At 41.5% G+C, this 14,673-nt stretch overlaps 3 protein-coding genes across 5 annotated transcripts; 2 read left to right on the top strand and 1 right to left on the bottom strand.

Annotated features, from left to right (window-relative positions):
* Nucleotides 1-227: 227 nt before the first annotated feature.
* LOC112228276 (putative ammonium transporter 1) lies at nucleotides 228-4,364 on the top strand. 2 transcript variants are annotated; one of them, XM_024393459.2, is made up of 10 exons: nucleotides 228-631; nucleotides 1,651-1,740; nucleotides 2,444-2,665; nucleotides 2,782-2,864; nucleotides 2,957-3,082; nucleotides 3,191-3,415; nucleotides 3,538-3,676; nucleotides 3,811-3,851; nucleotides 3,952-4,078; nucleotides 4,192-4,358. In XM_024393459.2, exons 1-10 carry the CDS (start codon nucleotides 565-567, stop codon nucleotides 4,251-4,253), a joined length of 1,182 nt encoding a protein of 393 aa, XP_024249227.1. In that variant the 5' UTR covers nucleotides 228-564; the 3' UTR covers nucleotides 4,254-4,358. The 2 variants fall into 2 exon arrangements, with proteins under 2 accessions (XP_024249227.1, XP_024249226.1); XM_024393458.2 differs by having other exon boundaries at nucleotides 229-631; nucleotides 3,772-3,851; nucleotides 4,192-4,364.
* Nucleotides 4,365-4,438: 74 nt separating this feature from the next.
* On the bottom strand, nucleotides 4,439-7,383 carry zmat2 (zinc finger, matrin-type 2). The gene is made up of 6 exons (XM_024393460.2): nucleotides 7,304-7,383; nucleotides 6,686-6,797; nucleotides 6,402-6,525; nucleotides 6,134-6,207; nucleotides 5,463-5,608; nucleotides 4,439-5,288 (listed from the first exon to the last, which is right to left on the bottom strand). Exons 1-6 carry the CDS (start codon nucleotides 7,319-7,321, stop codon nucleotides 5,148-5,150), a joined length of 615 nt encoding a protein of 204 aa, XP_024249228.1. The 5' UTR covers nucleotides 7,322-7,383; the 3' UTR covers nucleotides 4,439-5,147.
* A 2,707-nt stretch (nucleotides 7,384-10,090) lies between these two features.
* Nucleotides 10,091-13,962, top strand: slbp2 (stem-loop binding protein 2). Of its 2 annotated transcripts, XM_024393212.2 has the most exons (8): nucleotides 10,091-10,198; nucleotides 10,475-10,609; nucleotides 11,781-11,858; nucleotides 12,041-12,124; nucleotides 12,319-12,465; nucleotides 12,689-12,856; nucleotides 12,936-13,092; nucleotides 13,177-13,962. In XM_024393212.2, the coding sequence occupies exons 1-8, from the start codon at nucleotides 10,149-10,151 to the stop codon at nucleotides 13,354-13,356; spliced, it is 999 nt and encodes a 332-aa protein (XP_024248980.1). In that variant the 5' UTR covers nucleotides 10,091-10,148; the 3' UTR covers nucleotides 13,357-13,962. The 2 variants fall into 2 exon arrangements, with proteins under 2 accessions (XP_024248980.1, XP_042164915.1); XM_042308981.1 differs by lacking the exon at nucleotides 11,781-11,858.
* The last annotated feature ends 711 nt before the right edge of the window (nucleotides 13,963-14,673 follow it).

Below are 14,673 nucleotides of genomic sequence, written 5' to 3' on the forward strand. Positions count from 1 at the left end.
CAAGAATAACACCTTCCTAAATCATTATAATACGATTTTTTTCAGAGTGAATACAATTGCACTAAAATGGTTTCTATTTTGTATTATTTTATTTATATTATTTTTGTATGTTTGAGTATTTAAATAACTGTGTTTGTTTTGTTAGCCATGTTTGTTGTAGCAATGTAAGTTTATTTTTGTATTATGAATAATAAATAAATAAAATTGGTTTATTATTATTATTAGCTAATCACACAGGTAAGGATCTGTGACGTAATAGAAGCACCCGAATTCGAGTTCGGGAAAGAAAATGTAATTTATACTTTGCTAGCTAAGTACTTATCTTCAACCTAGACTGGATATATGTATGTATCGTGTCTGCCTCCATCACGATCAGTCACTTGCGAGCCTGATACCGTGAACCACACATAGCTAATGTGCTTTATACGTGTAACATTAGCTAGGCTACTTGTTTGTTTTGCCATTGCATAGTTAGCTAACGGCTGCGCTAACGAACCAGATTGCAAGCTAGTAGCTAGCTGTTTATGCTACCAGCTGGCTAGCTGTACAGTTTTTTTGTTTGACATGACTTTCCCTGATTCGATAGCTGTCCACGATGCCTTCATCCTCCTCTGCAGCTTCTTTGCATTGTGTGAGTATTGTTCATGAATCTGTCTGTCTGACAGGCAGGCTAGGTAATGTAGCTAGCTAGCTAGAGTAGTAAAGTAAGATCTTACTGTTATCTCGTCTCAGTTCCGTGGTTACCATGGGGAAGCTTTGGTAGAGAGCTCTGTAAATGTAGATATTTTTTTGTTATTTTAAGTATTTAAAATATATATCTATTTGTTGTTGTTGTGGGGGTTGATGACCTGTTGAGGGTTGGCCAAAAACATATGTTGGTGACTCATGGAGTTGCAGGACTGAATGTTGTTTACCTTGTCTTGGCTAACTATAGTTAGCTGGCTGATTTAATTTGAATAATGCATCCCAACACCTGATCAACATAGCACCGGATTTTTTTTTATCACACCTTCCCCTGTTTCTGGAAGGACGTGGACTGTGCGAGTGGATGACAGAGGCTCGCCTCATAGGATAACTGCCGAGGTGTGGTGGTCTCTAAGGCTCTTATAGCTGCCGAAGGATGACCCAGGTGGGTGTTACACTTTCGGTGGTGGAAGTCCCAGCCTATACAGAGCCGTAGCTGTGAACTTCAAAGACAGAAGAGCCTGATGAAAAGCTCCTGGCCTGTCTGATTGATGTTTCTCCCTCCCTGGCTGTACCATCGACGCCACCATCGGACAGCTCAGTTTCTTCTCTTTTCTGTTCATAAAAAAAACAAATGTATTGGTGGAAGAGGCAGGGCAGGCCAGGAGCAAGGAAGGAGGGTGTGGTCAAGGAAGGCATCTCCCGAGGCTAAATGCCCTAACGTTTTTTATCAGAACAGGCGTAAGACACCACTCAAACTACTCCTTTATTGAACGGGATCATCATCGATCTGTGGAAGACCATCTCCAATGAACTGCCAGCTGCCTGAATTGTTTCGTTTTTAATTTTTTTAAAGCGACTTGGAGATTCTGTATGAAAAGCGCTAACTATATAAAATAGATATATTATTATTTGATGATAAAAAAAATATGTATTCTAACTTTACTTTCAACTTTGATTGCACAGGCCTCAAGTTTGGGTTTGCGTTTGTGGAGGCAGGCAAAACAGATCCAAAGAACATCTCCAATGTCATCTTTAAAAATGTAGCAGACACATGTAAGTTGACATTTTTTGGTCGTTTTTTTTTTGCCTAGTTTGAAGATAATCTAGGAGATTATAAAAATATAAATGTCTTGAGATGCAAACACATATGCCAAATTTAACTTGTTCACCCAATGCTGTTTGATGGAAGTGTAATTATTTGACCGGTTTGCTTATATTGAGCTGCACAACTATAGTTGTAAAATATTTTTTAGGCAACTGCTCTTTTGCGATATCAAAATTATAACTTTGAAGTAGAGCATTGTGTGAGTGTTTAATCTGTGAAGAATCAGGAATCACATCTTAAATATATATTTTTTAAATGTGACTAAGAATGAGAGGAGGCTGTATTCTCAGGATACTTACTGTAGCTGTCACATGCTTACAGGCCTCCACCAACACCAACCCATAAAGACGTTGCAAGTTTTATGCTTGCATGTTAGTGCAAGAAGTGGCTATAGCATGCATGCTGCTTGTTGTTTCGATAGCACAGTTTCCACTTCCTGGTGACTGATGTGGCAGAGTAGGAGTTTGAACTATAGGCCTACAGGTCAAAGAAGGAAATGAGTAGGTGACTGTTTAGTTCATGAAAATCTTTAATCTGCTGGAAAAAAGTATTCATGTTTTTATGCAATGCAACCGACTTAACAAACGGCCTAATGGGTAAACCTTAGTTCACTACTTATTTTAACCCATTCCATCCCTTGTTTGTTTTCAGTTGTCACCTTGCTGGCTTTCTTTCTCCATGGCTATGCATTTGCCTTTGGGGAGCACAACGCTGTTATCGGAACCCAATTCTTCCTCACATTGAACAAGACAAACATGGTAAACTTCTTCTTCAACTATGTTCGCTGTGCTGTAGCCACTACTCTGGCACTAGGGGCTGCCAACGAGAGGACAGAACCAATCGGCTACCTCATATCCGCATACGTTTTCTCAGGTATTCTCACTCACTGATTCTAAAACCACAGTTTTGGGGCCACTTGCCCTTCACTCAATACTTTTAAGGTGAGGTTTGTTATATTGCTTGTGTTCAGAGTCTCTCTGTTTCCTCAGGAATAATCTACCCTCTGGCTTGTCACTGGGTCTGGGACCAGCAAGGCATCTTCAGTCCAACCTCCACCTCCTACCCATCACAGGTGTGAACCAGTCACATCACATAATCAAATTCAGGATTTAACTATGCATTACAAGCAGAGAGATTCTCGTATTGACCCACATTTCCGTTCAGGACTATGCAGGCAGCGGTGTGATCTTCTTGCTGGGTGGTGCAGCGGCAGCTGTCTCACTGCGGGTTATAGGATCACGGGCTGGACGCTGGAGTCCCCATTTCAAACGGACAGAGCACAGCCAGCCTGTAAGTCATGGATACAAGTGCAAAGGCCATCTTGAAGACTACAAAAGTAGATGCATTATTCTGCATCCACCAACTCCTTGTCTCCTTTGTGTGTATGACTGTTCTTAGATGGTGGTGCTGGGAGGATGCCTTCAAATGCTGGGCTTCTTGGGCCTGGTGATAGGCACTCACCCCCGTGTGTTGGATGCTGATGAGGGCCTGTTACTGGGGCTAGGCACTGTAAACTTGTTGCATGCTGCTACAAGCGGAGGACTCTACGGACTAATGATCCAACGCATCGATAAGAACTACTATGATCTCGACAGCATGCTCTCTGGGGCCATTGCTGGCATGGTAATACAGTTCGGGGAGATGTTGGTCCGTTGTGGCTGCTTGTGTTGACCTGTGCATAATCAATAACTAAGCATTTGTTTTTACGCTGAGCTCAGAGTCCGGTCTTTCTGTGGTGTTTACAGGTGGCAGTGTGTGCAGGAGTAGACACCTACATGCCTGGTGTGGCAGTCATGTGTGGGGCCACTGGATCTCTCCTCTTTATTGGCTTTCGCCGCTTCCTCTGTGCTGTGAGGGTGGATGACCCCCTTAACATCATCTCTGGTTAGAATCATATTTCTGGTTGAAATACAAAAAAATAATTGCCTCCCATCCCCAAAACCCACACGAATCATAATGTGTCTCACTTTCTCTGTCAGTGTACTTAATTCCAGGGGCCTGGGGCTTGATGCTTGCAGGTTTATTCTCTGATCATGGGGCTCTTGGAGGACATATCCAGGTGAGGAATGAAACAGACCACCCTGGAGTGACCTCTGCTGCATAATTGCTGTAGCGCACAACATATATGGAATTGGTTCTCCTTTTGTTATTATTTCCAGGTGTTGGGGAACAATTGCATTGTGGCACTGGTGTTATTCTTCTGGGCAGTGGCTATTATGTACCCTCTTCTCTCCATACTCATGTGTTTTGGAGTGCTGCGAGTCCCCCGCTTCATGGAGAAACAAGGTGAGATAATACCATTGCCCTGCAGTCATTTCAGCACAGGAGGCTAAGAGGAATGGTACATTTGGTATGCATAATGATGCATTCTCCCTGGTGTTTTTTATCTTTTTCTACAGGAATAGACAAAATCAGACACACGCTAAGACACCCTCACGGCACCAGGAAGTCACTGAACTAACCCCAGACAGAAACATCAATCCAGAGGCAATGAAGTTAAACCTGGGGATAATTTTTGAATGTTTTTTTTCTAAACAATTTCTTAATGCATAACTAAAACATTTGTTAGCAAGCATATTTGTTCCAGAGTAATCCTCTTTTGTTTGCACCATAGTTTCATATTGAGAAGGATGGCAGTACAAAATATTTACAAAGTCAAACAATTTATTGTATGAATTACAGATGTCTTGAGTAAGGCAAACACAACTACACAATTGCCCCATGTTTCTAGGTGGAATTTATTAGGGAAGCATTTAGTTGTGAGGTTGTTATTTGGGGGCCGAACAGTTAAAGTCAAATAAAATAAAATGCACTGTCCAATAACTGACATCTTTGATAGCAGATAAACATCCACTATATTTGCGTGAAAAAACAGGTAGTGCAACTAGTGGAATGTAGGCAAATGAACACACAAAAAAATCTTCAAGGTCTATGGGAACCTGTTGTAAGTTATTATTATTATTTTTAAACATCTGTGGACATTTACCCTAAATTCAGATATAAAATTCCCAATAAATTACTAATTGTATTACTATGACATGTTATCCCATTCTATCAACCACAAACCTAGCAGTTTCAGGGACTCCTCAGACTGTATGTACAGCATGCGTTTAGTTTTTTTGGGAGGCTGGTTTGGGAATAGAATGGGGGGTTTTGGGGATGAGTCATAGACTACCGACCTGGTGGCAGAACAGTTTGCTCTATAGCCAAACCTTTTGTTGTGCTCATGACAACAAGTAGCTGGCTTTAGCACATCTGGGAACAGGCTGATAGAATACTACAGACAGCAAAGTTTACTTTGATCAGCTGAAAGGGAAAGGTTGTAGAGTGTAAAGAAATGCATAAAGTCTTTAGGTCATTTGCCTTTCTTTGATGAACCAAACCCTGAGAATCCCATCACAGCAGCCATTTCATCATCCTCCTCGAAAAGATCCTCCTCTGCTTTGCGCTTCTTTTCCTTCTGCTTCTCCTTCTTGTAAGCCTTTGCTTTCTCCTCCTTGGAAAAGTGACAGGGATACATGCTTTCACGATTTGTTTTAACATGGCTTAATGGTCATTATACTCACATGTTAGACATACGTATTTATTTCCTGACCTGAACTAATAACACACATTACATCCATTTGGGCTGACAGAGTAAGATTGACAGTATTCTAGCCCCATCACCTACCTCTTCTCGAAGTTCTTTCATGCGCTCTTCAAAATCATACTCCGTCTGCTTCTCCTCAATCTTCTTCTTGTTAACTTCAAATCGTTTCTTCACCTGGTCCAATGAGGATCGCTCTACACGCATGGACATTCCCAGATTCCTCTGGTCTGTGAGGAGAAAGTAGATGAGAAAACAGATGACCAATTTAGCCATCTACACTGCACTTTACACCCTTTTCCGATCTTGTCTCGCCACTGCAACTCCCCAACGGGCTCGGGAGGCAAAGGTCGAGTCATGCATCCTCTGAAACATGACCCGCCAAACTGCACTTCTTAACACCCGCCCGCTTGACCCGGAAGCCAGCCGCACCAATGTGTCAGAGGAAACCCTGTTCACCTGACAACCGAGGTCAGCTTGTAAGGTGCCCGGCCCGACACAAGGAGTCACTAGACCGTGATGAGCCAAGTAAAGCACCACCACAGCCAAACCATCCCCTAACCCAGACGACGCTGGGCTAATTGTGCACTGCCCTATGGGACTCCAGATCATGGCCGGTTGTGATACAGCCCGGGATCGAACCTGGGTTTGTAGTGACACCGCTAGCACTCCAATGCAGTGCCTTAGACCGCTGCGCCACTCGGGAGGCCATACATTGCACTTGTAATGTAGATGACAATGTTGTGCATACTCACGTTTCTTGCCATTGATGTGGTCCAAGAAGTTGATGGAATCCTTCACAACACAATCACACACATTGCAGTAGTACCTGAACATTAGATATAAGAGGTTAGCACTCAATGCCTTTATCAGACACCTGTATCACTTGTCAAAAAGACAATGACATCAATTAGGGCTAATCTGTATCCATAAATAATATAATGCATACAGCTCTTAGATAAGGGAGTGACAATAACAGTGTCAACTTCATTTCAGAAGCATCTTTGGATGCCAGCCTCTTACCCGCCCATCTCAGCCTGTGGTGTGGTCTTGGTGATAACAATGGTTTTACCCAGCTTGGACTCGAGGTCCACCTTGTAGTCCCTGTGTCGCAGGAGTTCCCGCTTAACTGGGGGCGCTGGCTTGCCTGAGAGAAGGGGGCATGATAATTATGTATACGTTCATGGTGTGTTCATTCTCTATTCATTACTCACAGGAATCAATGTATTCATGGGAATCAATTTCAATTTGAAGCTTTCACTTAGTTAACTCCCATGTGTTAGTTACAGGGGCGAAAGGATAATTACCATCTTTTTTGTCTCTCTCCTCATCGAGACGTTTTTGAGCCAGTTGTTCATACTCATCTTTATCCCACTTTCGTCGAAAATCATTCTTGCTGCTATTACCTCCACCACTGGACTTCAGGAACAAAAAAAAAAGGGGGGTGTTAGTTTAAGAAATGCATGATGACAGTACATTTCAACACAGAACAATTTCTTCAAGCACAATTACTTATAGTTTTTACTTTCTACCTATTGTTCTCAAACCTCCTGGGGACCAACAACCGTACCTTCTATTTGATCTATTCCGGAGCTAGCAAATCTGATTCAAATTGTAAACTAACTATCAAGCCCTTGACTAAGTGTATCAGGTGAAGTAGTTCAGGACTACAACAAAATTGTGAAACATCTGGGGGGGGTCCAGAGGAGAGTTTTGAGAACCGGTGAGTTAGACAAATAGCTATTGGTAACAGCCACAAGCTTTACTAGTTAGTTAGCACGGCTAGCTTACGTCCATAATGGCTGGTCATTTTACAAAGTTAGAATTGATCTCAAACGTTCTACTCTCACACGAATTATGACATATAAAAGTCGTGTTGATTTCACCCTAAAACCGTAAGGATTAATTAGCCTCACGATACATACCCCACTGCCGGACGCCATTTTGTTTGTAACAACGTTATGGAATACGTTACTGTCGCAATATTTGGGGGATGTGAAGTATATTGTCGTGTTTATGTCGAGCGCCTTGTTTTATGTAGGAACAATAAATAGCCTATTCATATCAAGTCATTGATTCATCATATAATGGGATTTCTAAACAAAAGCTGACACCTTTCTTAGATTTTTTTACGAAATGGAAAAATCGAATGCATTGCATTATGGTAAATCATGATTATTATTATCTACTGTACATCAAATAATTAGCCCCATCAAATAATTAGCTAGCTATTAAATGAAGTACTTTAAGCGTACTGGGAAGCCGGACCAAAGGGTTGTCACTAGTTACCCCACCACAGCCACAAAGTAAAACTAGGCTATATCGTCAAATTGAATTAATTTAGTTGTGAGGTTGTCATTTGGGGGCCCAATTTAAGTTTAGGGTTAGGCATACCGTCTTAATTTAAGTTTATCGTTAGGCATAAAGTTAGCAGATTTTAAAATGGGGTAACATGGTATGAGAGCCCCCCCAATGCCTAATAGCTGAAACAAAAAAAAGCAAAGCTTGGAGAAACATTTTTGGCCATGCTTAGGGAAGCAAACTATAAAGGAAAATAAATTACTACAGTTTAAATGTTAAAATTTATTTTTTAGGAAAGGGACAGCTAATAGAAGATTATGCTTTAGGGTTTCACAGAAGTGTCCCTATTTAAAAAATAAATAAAAAATACAATTTTACCTATTTTGCACATAAATTATCTTCTTTAACCTTGCATTCTAAGAACTCAAAATGTATCTTTGCCTCCAGTGTGAACAGTTAAACTAAACTCATTATCATTTGAATAAGGAAAGATTTTATATCCCAGCAGTCTAAAATGAATTCAAGAGCAAAAGGTTTTCAATAGTTTGTAATATTTATATTTTTCATTTGGAATATAACTGATTAAATGTTAATTAAACACACACACACACATTAAGCATTTTATAACAATAACTTAACACAATAACGCATTTTCCCTGATTTTTTTATTGACACAGAGGTCACAAATTAATCCCATCCCAGTTAAATTTGAGCATAGCTCTTGAGCCCACCTTTGACACTGCAGGCACCCTATCCAGTCCCCACCGGTAACAGAGAAGAGCTCGTTTAGGGTGTTTGTTGTGGTTTTGGAACCTGGAAGAACCTTTTTCAGTGGCACCACAGCTTTCTTTTGTTTCCTTTTCCTTTTGCTTTCTTAGTTCTCTCAAAGTTGTTTTGCCTTGTCCTCCAGGAACCTCTTGTGGGGTGAGGCTGTCAGGACTAGCTGACTCAGCCTTTATTTTCCTAGGACTCGCCTCCTGTATCCTTGGCCTGGGGGACAACTCCAATATGACATCTGCCGCTGTTTGTTGTTGTAGAACTGGTACTGTTAACAAAAACAAACAAACAACAACAAGAATTCATGAGTATTGGTTCAATAAACATGTATTTCTAATCACTCTCTATGCTACTTTATGTTTCCTAAAATGAGTGCAAACATGTATTTTTCTTACCAACATTAAGAGCAAGTTCACTGGAGACCTGTGAGTGTTGAGTAGGCTATGGGGTGGAGGTTGTGGCGGATGTTGATGTTGTGGCAGAGGTTGCTTGTGGGATACGGATGGATAATCATGTGTGCCGCTTCATAAAACTGTTTAACCAGTCTATGCATGTTAGTCTAACCTGGCCCCTATTCTAACTCTGACCCCTAACCCTAAATAAATGGGTGACCACTAACCCTCACCATAAATGGGTGAGATGCCCCACTGGAGGAGGGGCATCTTGTCCCCAACATACTAACCTAACATATTACTACTTCACTAAAAAACAATCAACATTTTTCTCTATAAACAAGTGGGAGATTTATCTTAAGGCTTCCTTACATGTACATTTAAAAAATAATAATGGATCTAACTTCGTTGGATTATATCTATAACTTTTTCTAAATTGCAATTGAAATTATAAACTTTCCTCAAAATCGTTTTGATGGAATTATGGAACTGAATACATTTGTAGTTGATCAAGGAAGGCTGAGGAACTGTTGATTTTTATTATTATTATTATTAGTAGTATATTTTTTTTTTTACATCATGTGGTTTTTGTGAGAATTTACAGGGGGGTGGGGGCTCATCTTACCCCAGGGGGCATATAATCCCATATAACTCTATATTTGGACTTGTATGACATGGCAGCCTTCAATGCAGGTGTCTGCTGACTGATCTATAAAGAACCTTGCATTCTAAATAACTAGCCCTACTCATTATTATTTGTAAATCAGTCAGTCAGTCACAATTTACCAACGATACATTACAGATTTGTTCCTCTCGAACAAGGACAAATTGTAGAAATAAGGGTTTTAGCCATAATTATGGTCTTGTTCCCCTGCTCAGATGTTGCATGCGTCAAAACATTCGACTCTGTCATCGACTGACAGATTTCTATAACATATGGTGCTTTCATGACGCACCAAAGTTATAGCAAACCCCTAAAATAGCAGAACACAGGGAGCAGGGAACAACATGTTACTCAGTCAATATTCAGTAGTTTTAAACTACACATGATAGAATGACAAAAACATACAGACCTCGGCTCCATAAATGCACCTTGAAACGGGTGTTGGTGTTTGGGGGAAACATGTCGTTCAGAACAAACCGTTATGCAACATATCAAACGTTCAATCGAACTAAACGCACCCAAGATAGGGCAGGTGCCACACCCCTGCAGCCCCGCCCTGATGGCACCTGGCGTTAATTTAAAACCCTTCCTTGCCGCAATGGTGAATTTACATGCGTGGCTGCAGCCAAATATATCATGTCAACAAGCATCGAATCCGCATTTCAAGGTCCATTTATGGAGTCGAGGTCTGTATTTTTTTGTTTGTCATTCTTTCACATGTAGTTTACATCGTCTCTACATTGAAGATGATTAGGTTATGTTTCTTATGTGTATGGCCGAAAATCCCATCACCATAAAGTGGCCGACCACCACTACATTATTTTTTATCTGGTGCTAATTACAAGGTCACGTAATTGATTCTGAAATGGTTTAGTCTACCCTCAAAGTTAAGTGGTATAATTTAACAAAAACGATTCACTTATATTGAATAATATTTTTCTCCCTGTGTACTGTTATTTTAGGGGTTGGTCAATGCCTCTTTTGTCTGGCGTTCCAGCGCTGCCCCCAGGCTTCAGGTCCAGACCACCTTCTTATCCAAGTAGCCCTGAACCTTGGCTTCTCCCAGGATGTAGCTCTGTGTATGACAGTCTGGTCAGGTACATTTCTTTTGTTGATTGAGCACGACAACAGTCAACCTAAACTTACCCAGAGAAACTGGTTTGGGCCCAAATGTCTGGTTTACTTTTAGAGAATATTTGATCTGCAGAAAATGAAAGGCAGCGTGCTAACCCCAACTGACTTCTATGCCTTTCCTTAATATTTAACACTTACCTGAACCTCACCTGAACCTCACTAAAATGTACCTGAACCTCACCTGAACCTCACTAAAATGTACCTGAACCTCACCTGAACCTCACTAAAATGTACCTGAACCTCACCTGAACCTCACTAAAATGTACCTGAACCTCACCTGAACCTCACTAAAATGTACCTGAACCTCTGAACCTCACTAAAATGTACCTGAACCTAACCTGAACCTCACTAAAATGTACCTGAACCTCACTAAAATGTACCTGAACCTAACCTGAACCTCACTAAAATGTACCTGAACCTCACTAAAATGTACCTGAACCTCACTAAAATGTACCTGAACCTCACTAAAATGTACCTGAACCTCACTAAAATGTACCTGAACCTCACTAAAATGTACCTGAACCTCACTAAAAACCTGAACCTCACTAAAATGTACCTGAACCTCACTAAAATGTACCTGAACCTCACTAAAATGTACCTGAACCTCACTAAAATGTACCTGAACCTCACTAAAATGTACCTGAACCTCACTAAAATGTACCTGAACCTCACTAAAATGTACCTGAACCTCACTAAAATGTACCTGAACCTCACTAAAATGTACCTGAACCTCACTAAAACGTACCTGAACCTCACTAAAACTAACTCTTGTTCCTAAACCTAACCATAATTATGCCTAATATGAAATGTTTGTTCAGCTGTGCAAAAGTCCACCTATTCTCACTGGTTACTTATATTTGGGTAGCCTAAGGTTAGAGTGTTGGGCCAGTAACCAAAAGGTTGCTGGATCGAATCCCTGAGCTGACAAGGTAAAAAGGTTGTTCTGCCTCTGAGTAAGGCAGTTAACCCACTGTTCCCCTGGTGCTGAAGACGTGGATTTTGATTATGGCTGCCCATGCACTTCTGTTTCTGAGGGGTTGGGTTCAAATCTGAAGACACATTTCAGTTGAATACAATTCAGTTGTACAACTGACTAGGTATCCCCCCCTTCCTTTATTTTCCTGTTCCTTTCAGTAATACAGCCCCAGCCATGCCCCCCTCCCCCATTAATGGAGAAAGAGGACCTGCCCCTGCTATGCAAAAGCTGCGCAGGTATTATTCATTACTCTGGTATTCCAGCACCTGCCTTGCACTTCTGCTCTAATGACGGTTGTATTTGTTAGTGCACACTAGAGCATTTTTGCAAAGGAAAACATTTAGGTCAGTTCTTTCTTTCCTGATTTTTACTTTGATTACTCTAACCTGAACTTTTGTCTGATTGCTTTTCCTATCAGGTCCTCCATCCTTGAGCGATGTATCCTTAGGATGTCTACTGCAAGTGTTGCTGTTGGAACGGAAGACATGGATGGTGTCAGGAGGTAGGAATCCACTCATTTCTTGTCAGCCTAAAGAGCACAGTTAAGGACTCTTATATGAAGGGCCTCTGTTCCTCAATCAGTTGACTTGAACCCTTTGCTCTTTTGAAATGTATAACATTCTCTATTTAGATGGGGAATTCCCATGCACTATTTCAAGCAATGTTAGTCGATATCCTGAAGGCTTGTTTTTCTAGGTCCCAGGCAGGGATGCGTTTGGCCCCACGAAACCTGGATCCAGCTCACATGGAAGGCAATGAATCTGTTCTGAAACGACGGCAGAAACAGGTTCAGTACGGCAAGAACACCGCTGGCTACCAGAATTACCTGGAGCAAGTTCCCAAGTATGACAACTGATTATTCTGTTTATTTATTTTTTGCTATCAGAACAGGGCACAGTAACTAGGTTCTAAAGGGTAACTAATGGCCTGTGAAAAGCCCTAAACACTTTTACTTAACTATTTATTGGATGAGACCTTGGAAACTCAAAAGTTGGCTATAAATGTAAGTCTCCATGAGTAGGTGGAATATTTATTCATTTTTTTTCTCCCCTCTTTCTGATCCAAGGCGTTTGAGAATCCCTGGGCTGCACCCATCCACTCCAAACAAATATAGAAAGTACAGCCGCCGATCCTGGGACATGCAGGTTCGCCTTTGGCGGAGAGCTCTGCATGCGTGGGACCCTCTGTCTGAAGCGCATGGAGAAGCAGAGGAACAAGATCCTCTTGACCAACTGTAGGCATTTGGTGTTTTTACATTTGTAATAGTATTTGCTTGTCTTAAGTTGACCTGATCAATTCTTAACTATATGCAGGCAGGGGTTGCTTGAGCAGATGAATTGTGAGCTATATGAAGACTATAGTGGTAAAGAAAGGACCAGAGGGATGCTGTCAAACTCCAAAGCCCCCTTCTCCTCTAAACCTCCAGTAATGTCATTCAACAGTCCCTGGATGTTTCCCCATGGATCTCAGGTGTGTCAGTTTTACTATCTTCTTTAGTAGGTGTTGTCTTGTATTTGGAGATAACTGTACAGACTGTGACTTGCCTCTCTTTAGGTGGATGTGTCGGGTCCTCAGGTGCCATCCTCCCAGCCAGGCTTGGGGTATGCCTTTAGCAGTCATCTAACGGCTGATGAGAATGTGGTGGGATGGCTAAGATTTCTCCTGGAAACTGACCACTCCCGCGATCAACAGGCGCCCCTGCAGGGCGACCGGCTACTGTGGAAACCGTACTGATCATTGCTGTCAGTCACAGCGGTAGATCTTTTGGGTATATCCTAATAGACTTGCAGGGTTGCACTGGGTGTTGTGCTGACTATGAAAGGGATGATTGCTGTAAAATATTTACCACTTTTGGGTTCACTTTTTACACTTTGGTTATGGTTTTGTAGTGCACATTTTCAAACTGCTTCACTAATCATGTACCTACATTGATGTCTATTTGGACCACTGTAATGCACTTTTTTTGCACCATTTACCTTTTATCACAATTACATTTGAGTTATGTTTTCACTGCCCCATCCTCTAAAACAGGATTCTATCCTGACCTGCCTAAATTCTGTTTTCTCTCTAGAGTAAAAATGTATTAGCTTTATGTTGCGTTTTGCACACCAGCCACATCACCATGTTCACCAGTCTGTGACCCAACTGACTGTCAGGCCCTATACGGTCTCATGCACCATCCTCTCCTGCCTACCTAGCTGTTTTTCTAAAAACAATGTCGATGGGGAAAATGCTATCACTTTGTTTAGTAGTTTTTTTTTATTCATTTTTTTTTCTTAATTGTCTTTTTGTACAACCTGAGTACTGATGCAAAATTAAATTAATAAAGATCTGTTCCAAATTGAATATGTGGAAAATTGACTCTGTGGGGAAATGGCACCAGGCTCCAGGATAGAGTTCAGTGTGTCAAATCGGAGGGTCTGTTGTCCGGACCTCTGGCAGTCTATGGGGGTGCCACAGGGTTCAATTCTTGTACCGACTCTCTTCTCTGTATACATCAATGAGGTCGCTTTTGCTGCTGGTGAGTCTCTGCTCCACCTCTACGCAGACGACACCATTCTGTATACTTCTGGCCCTTTGGACACTAACAACCCTCCAGGCAAGCTTCAATGCCATACAACTCTCCTTCCGTGGCCTTCAACTGCTCTTAAATACAAGTAAAACTAAATGCATGCTCTTCAACCGATCACTACCTGCACCTGCCCGCCTGTCCAACATCACTACTCTGGACGGCTCTGACTTAGAATACGTGGACAACTACAAATACCTAGGTGTCTGGTTAGACTGTAAACTCTCCTTCCAGACCCGTATCAAACATCTCCAATCCAAAGTTAAATCTAGAATTGGCTTCCTATTTCGCAACAAAGCATCCTTCACAAATGCTGCCAACATACCCTTGTAAAACTGACCATCCTACCAATCCTTGACTTTGGCAATGTCATTTACAAAATAGCCTCCAACTCTCTACTCAGCAAATTGGATGCAGTCTATCACAGTGCCATCCGTTTTGTCACCAAAGCCCCATATACTACCCACCACTGCGACCTGTAC

Source organism: Oncorhynchus tshawytscha, linkage group LG30 (genome assembly GCF_018296145.1).
Source record: "Oncorhynchus tshawytscha isolate Ot180627B linkage group LG30, Otsh_v2.0, whole genome shotgun sequence".
NCBI lineage: Eukaryota > Metazoa > Chordata > Actinopteri > Salmoniformes > Salmonidae > Oncorhynchus > Oncorhynchus tshawytscha.

What these genes read in the sequence shown, in the direction of transcription:
- LOC112228276 (XM_024393458.2), top strand. Translation starts at nt 565, where the DNA reads ATGACTTTCCCTGATTCGATAGCTGTCCACGATGCCTTCATCCTCCTC. An exon ending in CCCCCTTAACATCATCTCTG is followed by an intron (nt 3,677 to 3,771) that starts GTTAGAATCATA and finishes TTTCTCTGTCAG; the next exon opens with TGTACTTAATTCCAGGGGCC. An exon ending in CTCTTGGAGGACATATCCAG is followed by an intron (nt 3,852 to 3,951) that starts GTGAGGAATGAA and finishes TATTATTTCCAG; the next exon opens with GTGTTGGGGAACAATTGCAT.
- zmat2 (XM_024393460.2), bottom strand. An exon ending in GGAGAGAGACAAAAAAGATG is followed by an intron (nt 6,526 to 6,685) that starts GTAATTATCCTT and finishes CCCTTCTCTCAG; the next exon opens with GCAAGCCAGCGCCCCCAGTT. An exon ending in CCACAGGCTGAGATGGGCGG is followed by an intron (nt 6,208 to 6,401) that starts GTAAGAGGCTGG and finishes TCTAATGTTCAG; the next exon opens with GTACTACTGCAATGTGTGTG.
- slbp2 (XM_024393212.2), top strand. Translation starts at nt 10,149, where the DNA reads ATGTCAACAAGCATCGAATCCGCATTTCAAGGTCCATTTATGGAGTCG. An exon ending in GTGTATGACAGTCTGGTCAG is followed by an intron (nt 10,610 to 11,780) that starts GTACATTTCTTT and finishes TGTTCCTTTCAG; the next exon opens with TAATACAGCCCCAGCCATGC. An exon ending in GACATGGATGGTGTCAGGAG is followed by an intron (nt 12,125 to 12,318) that starts GTAGGAATCCAC and finishes TTGTTTTTCTAG; the next exon opens with GTCCCAGGCAGGGATGCGTT.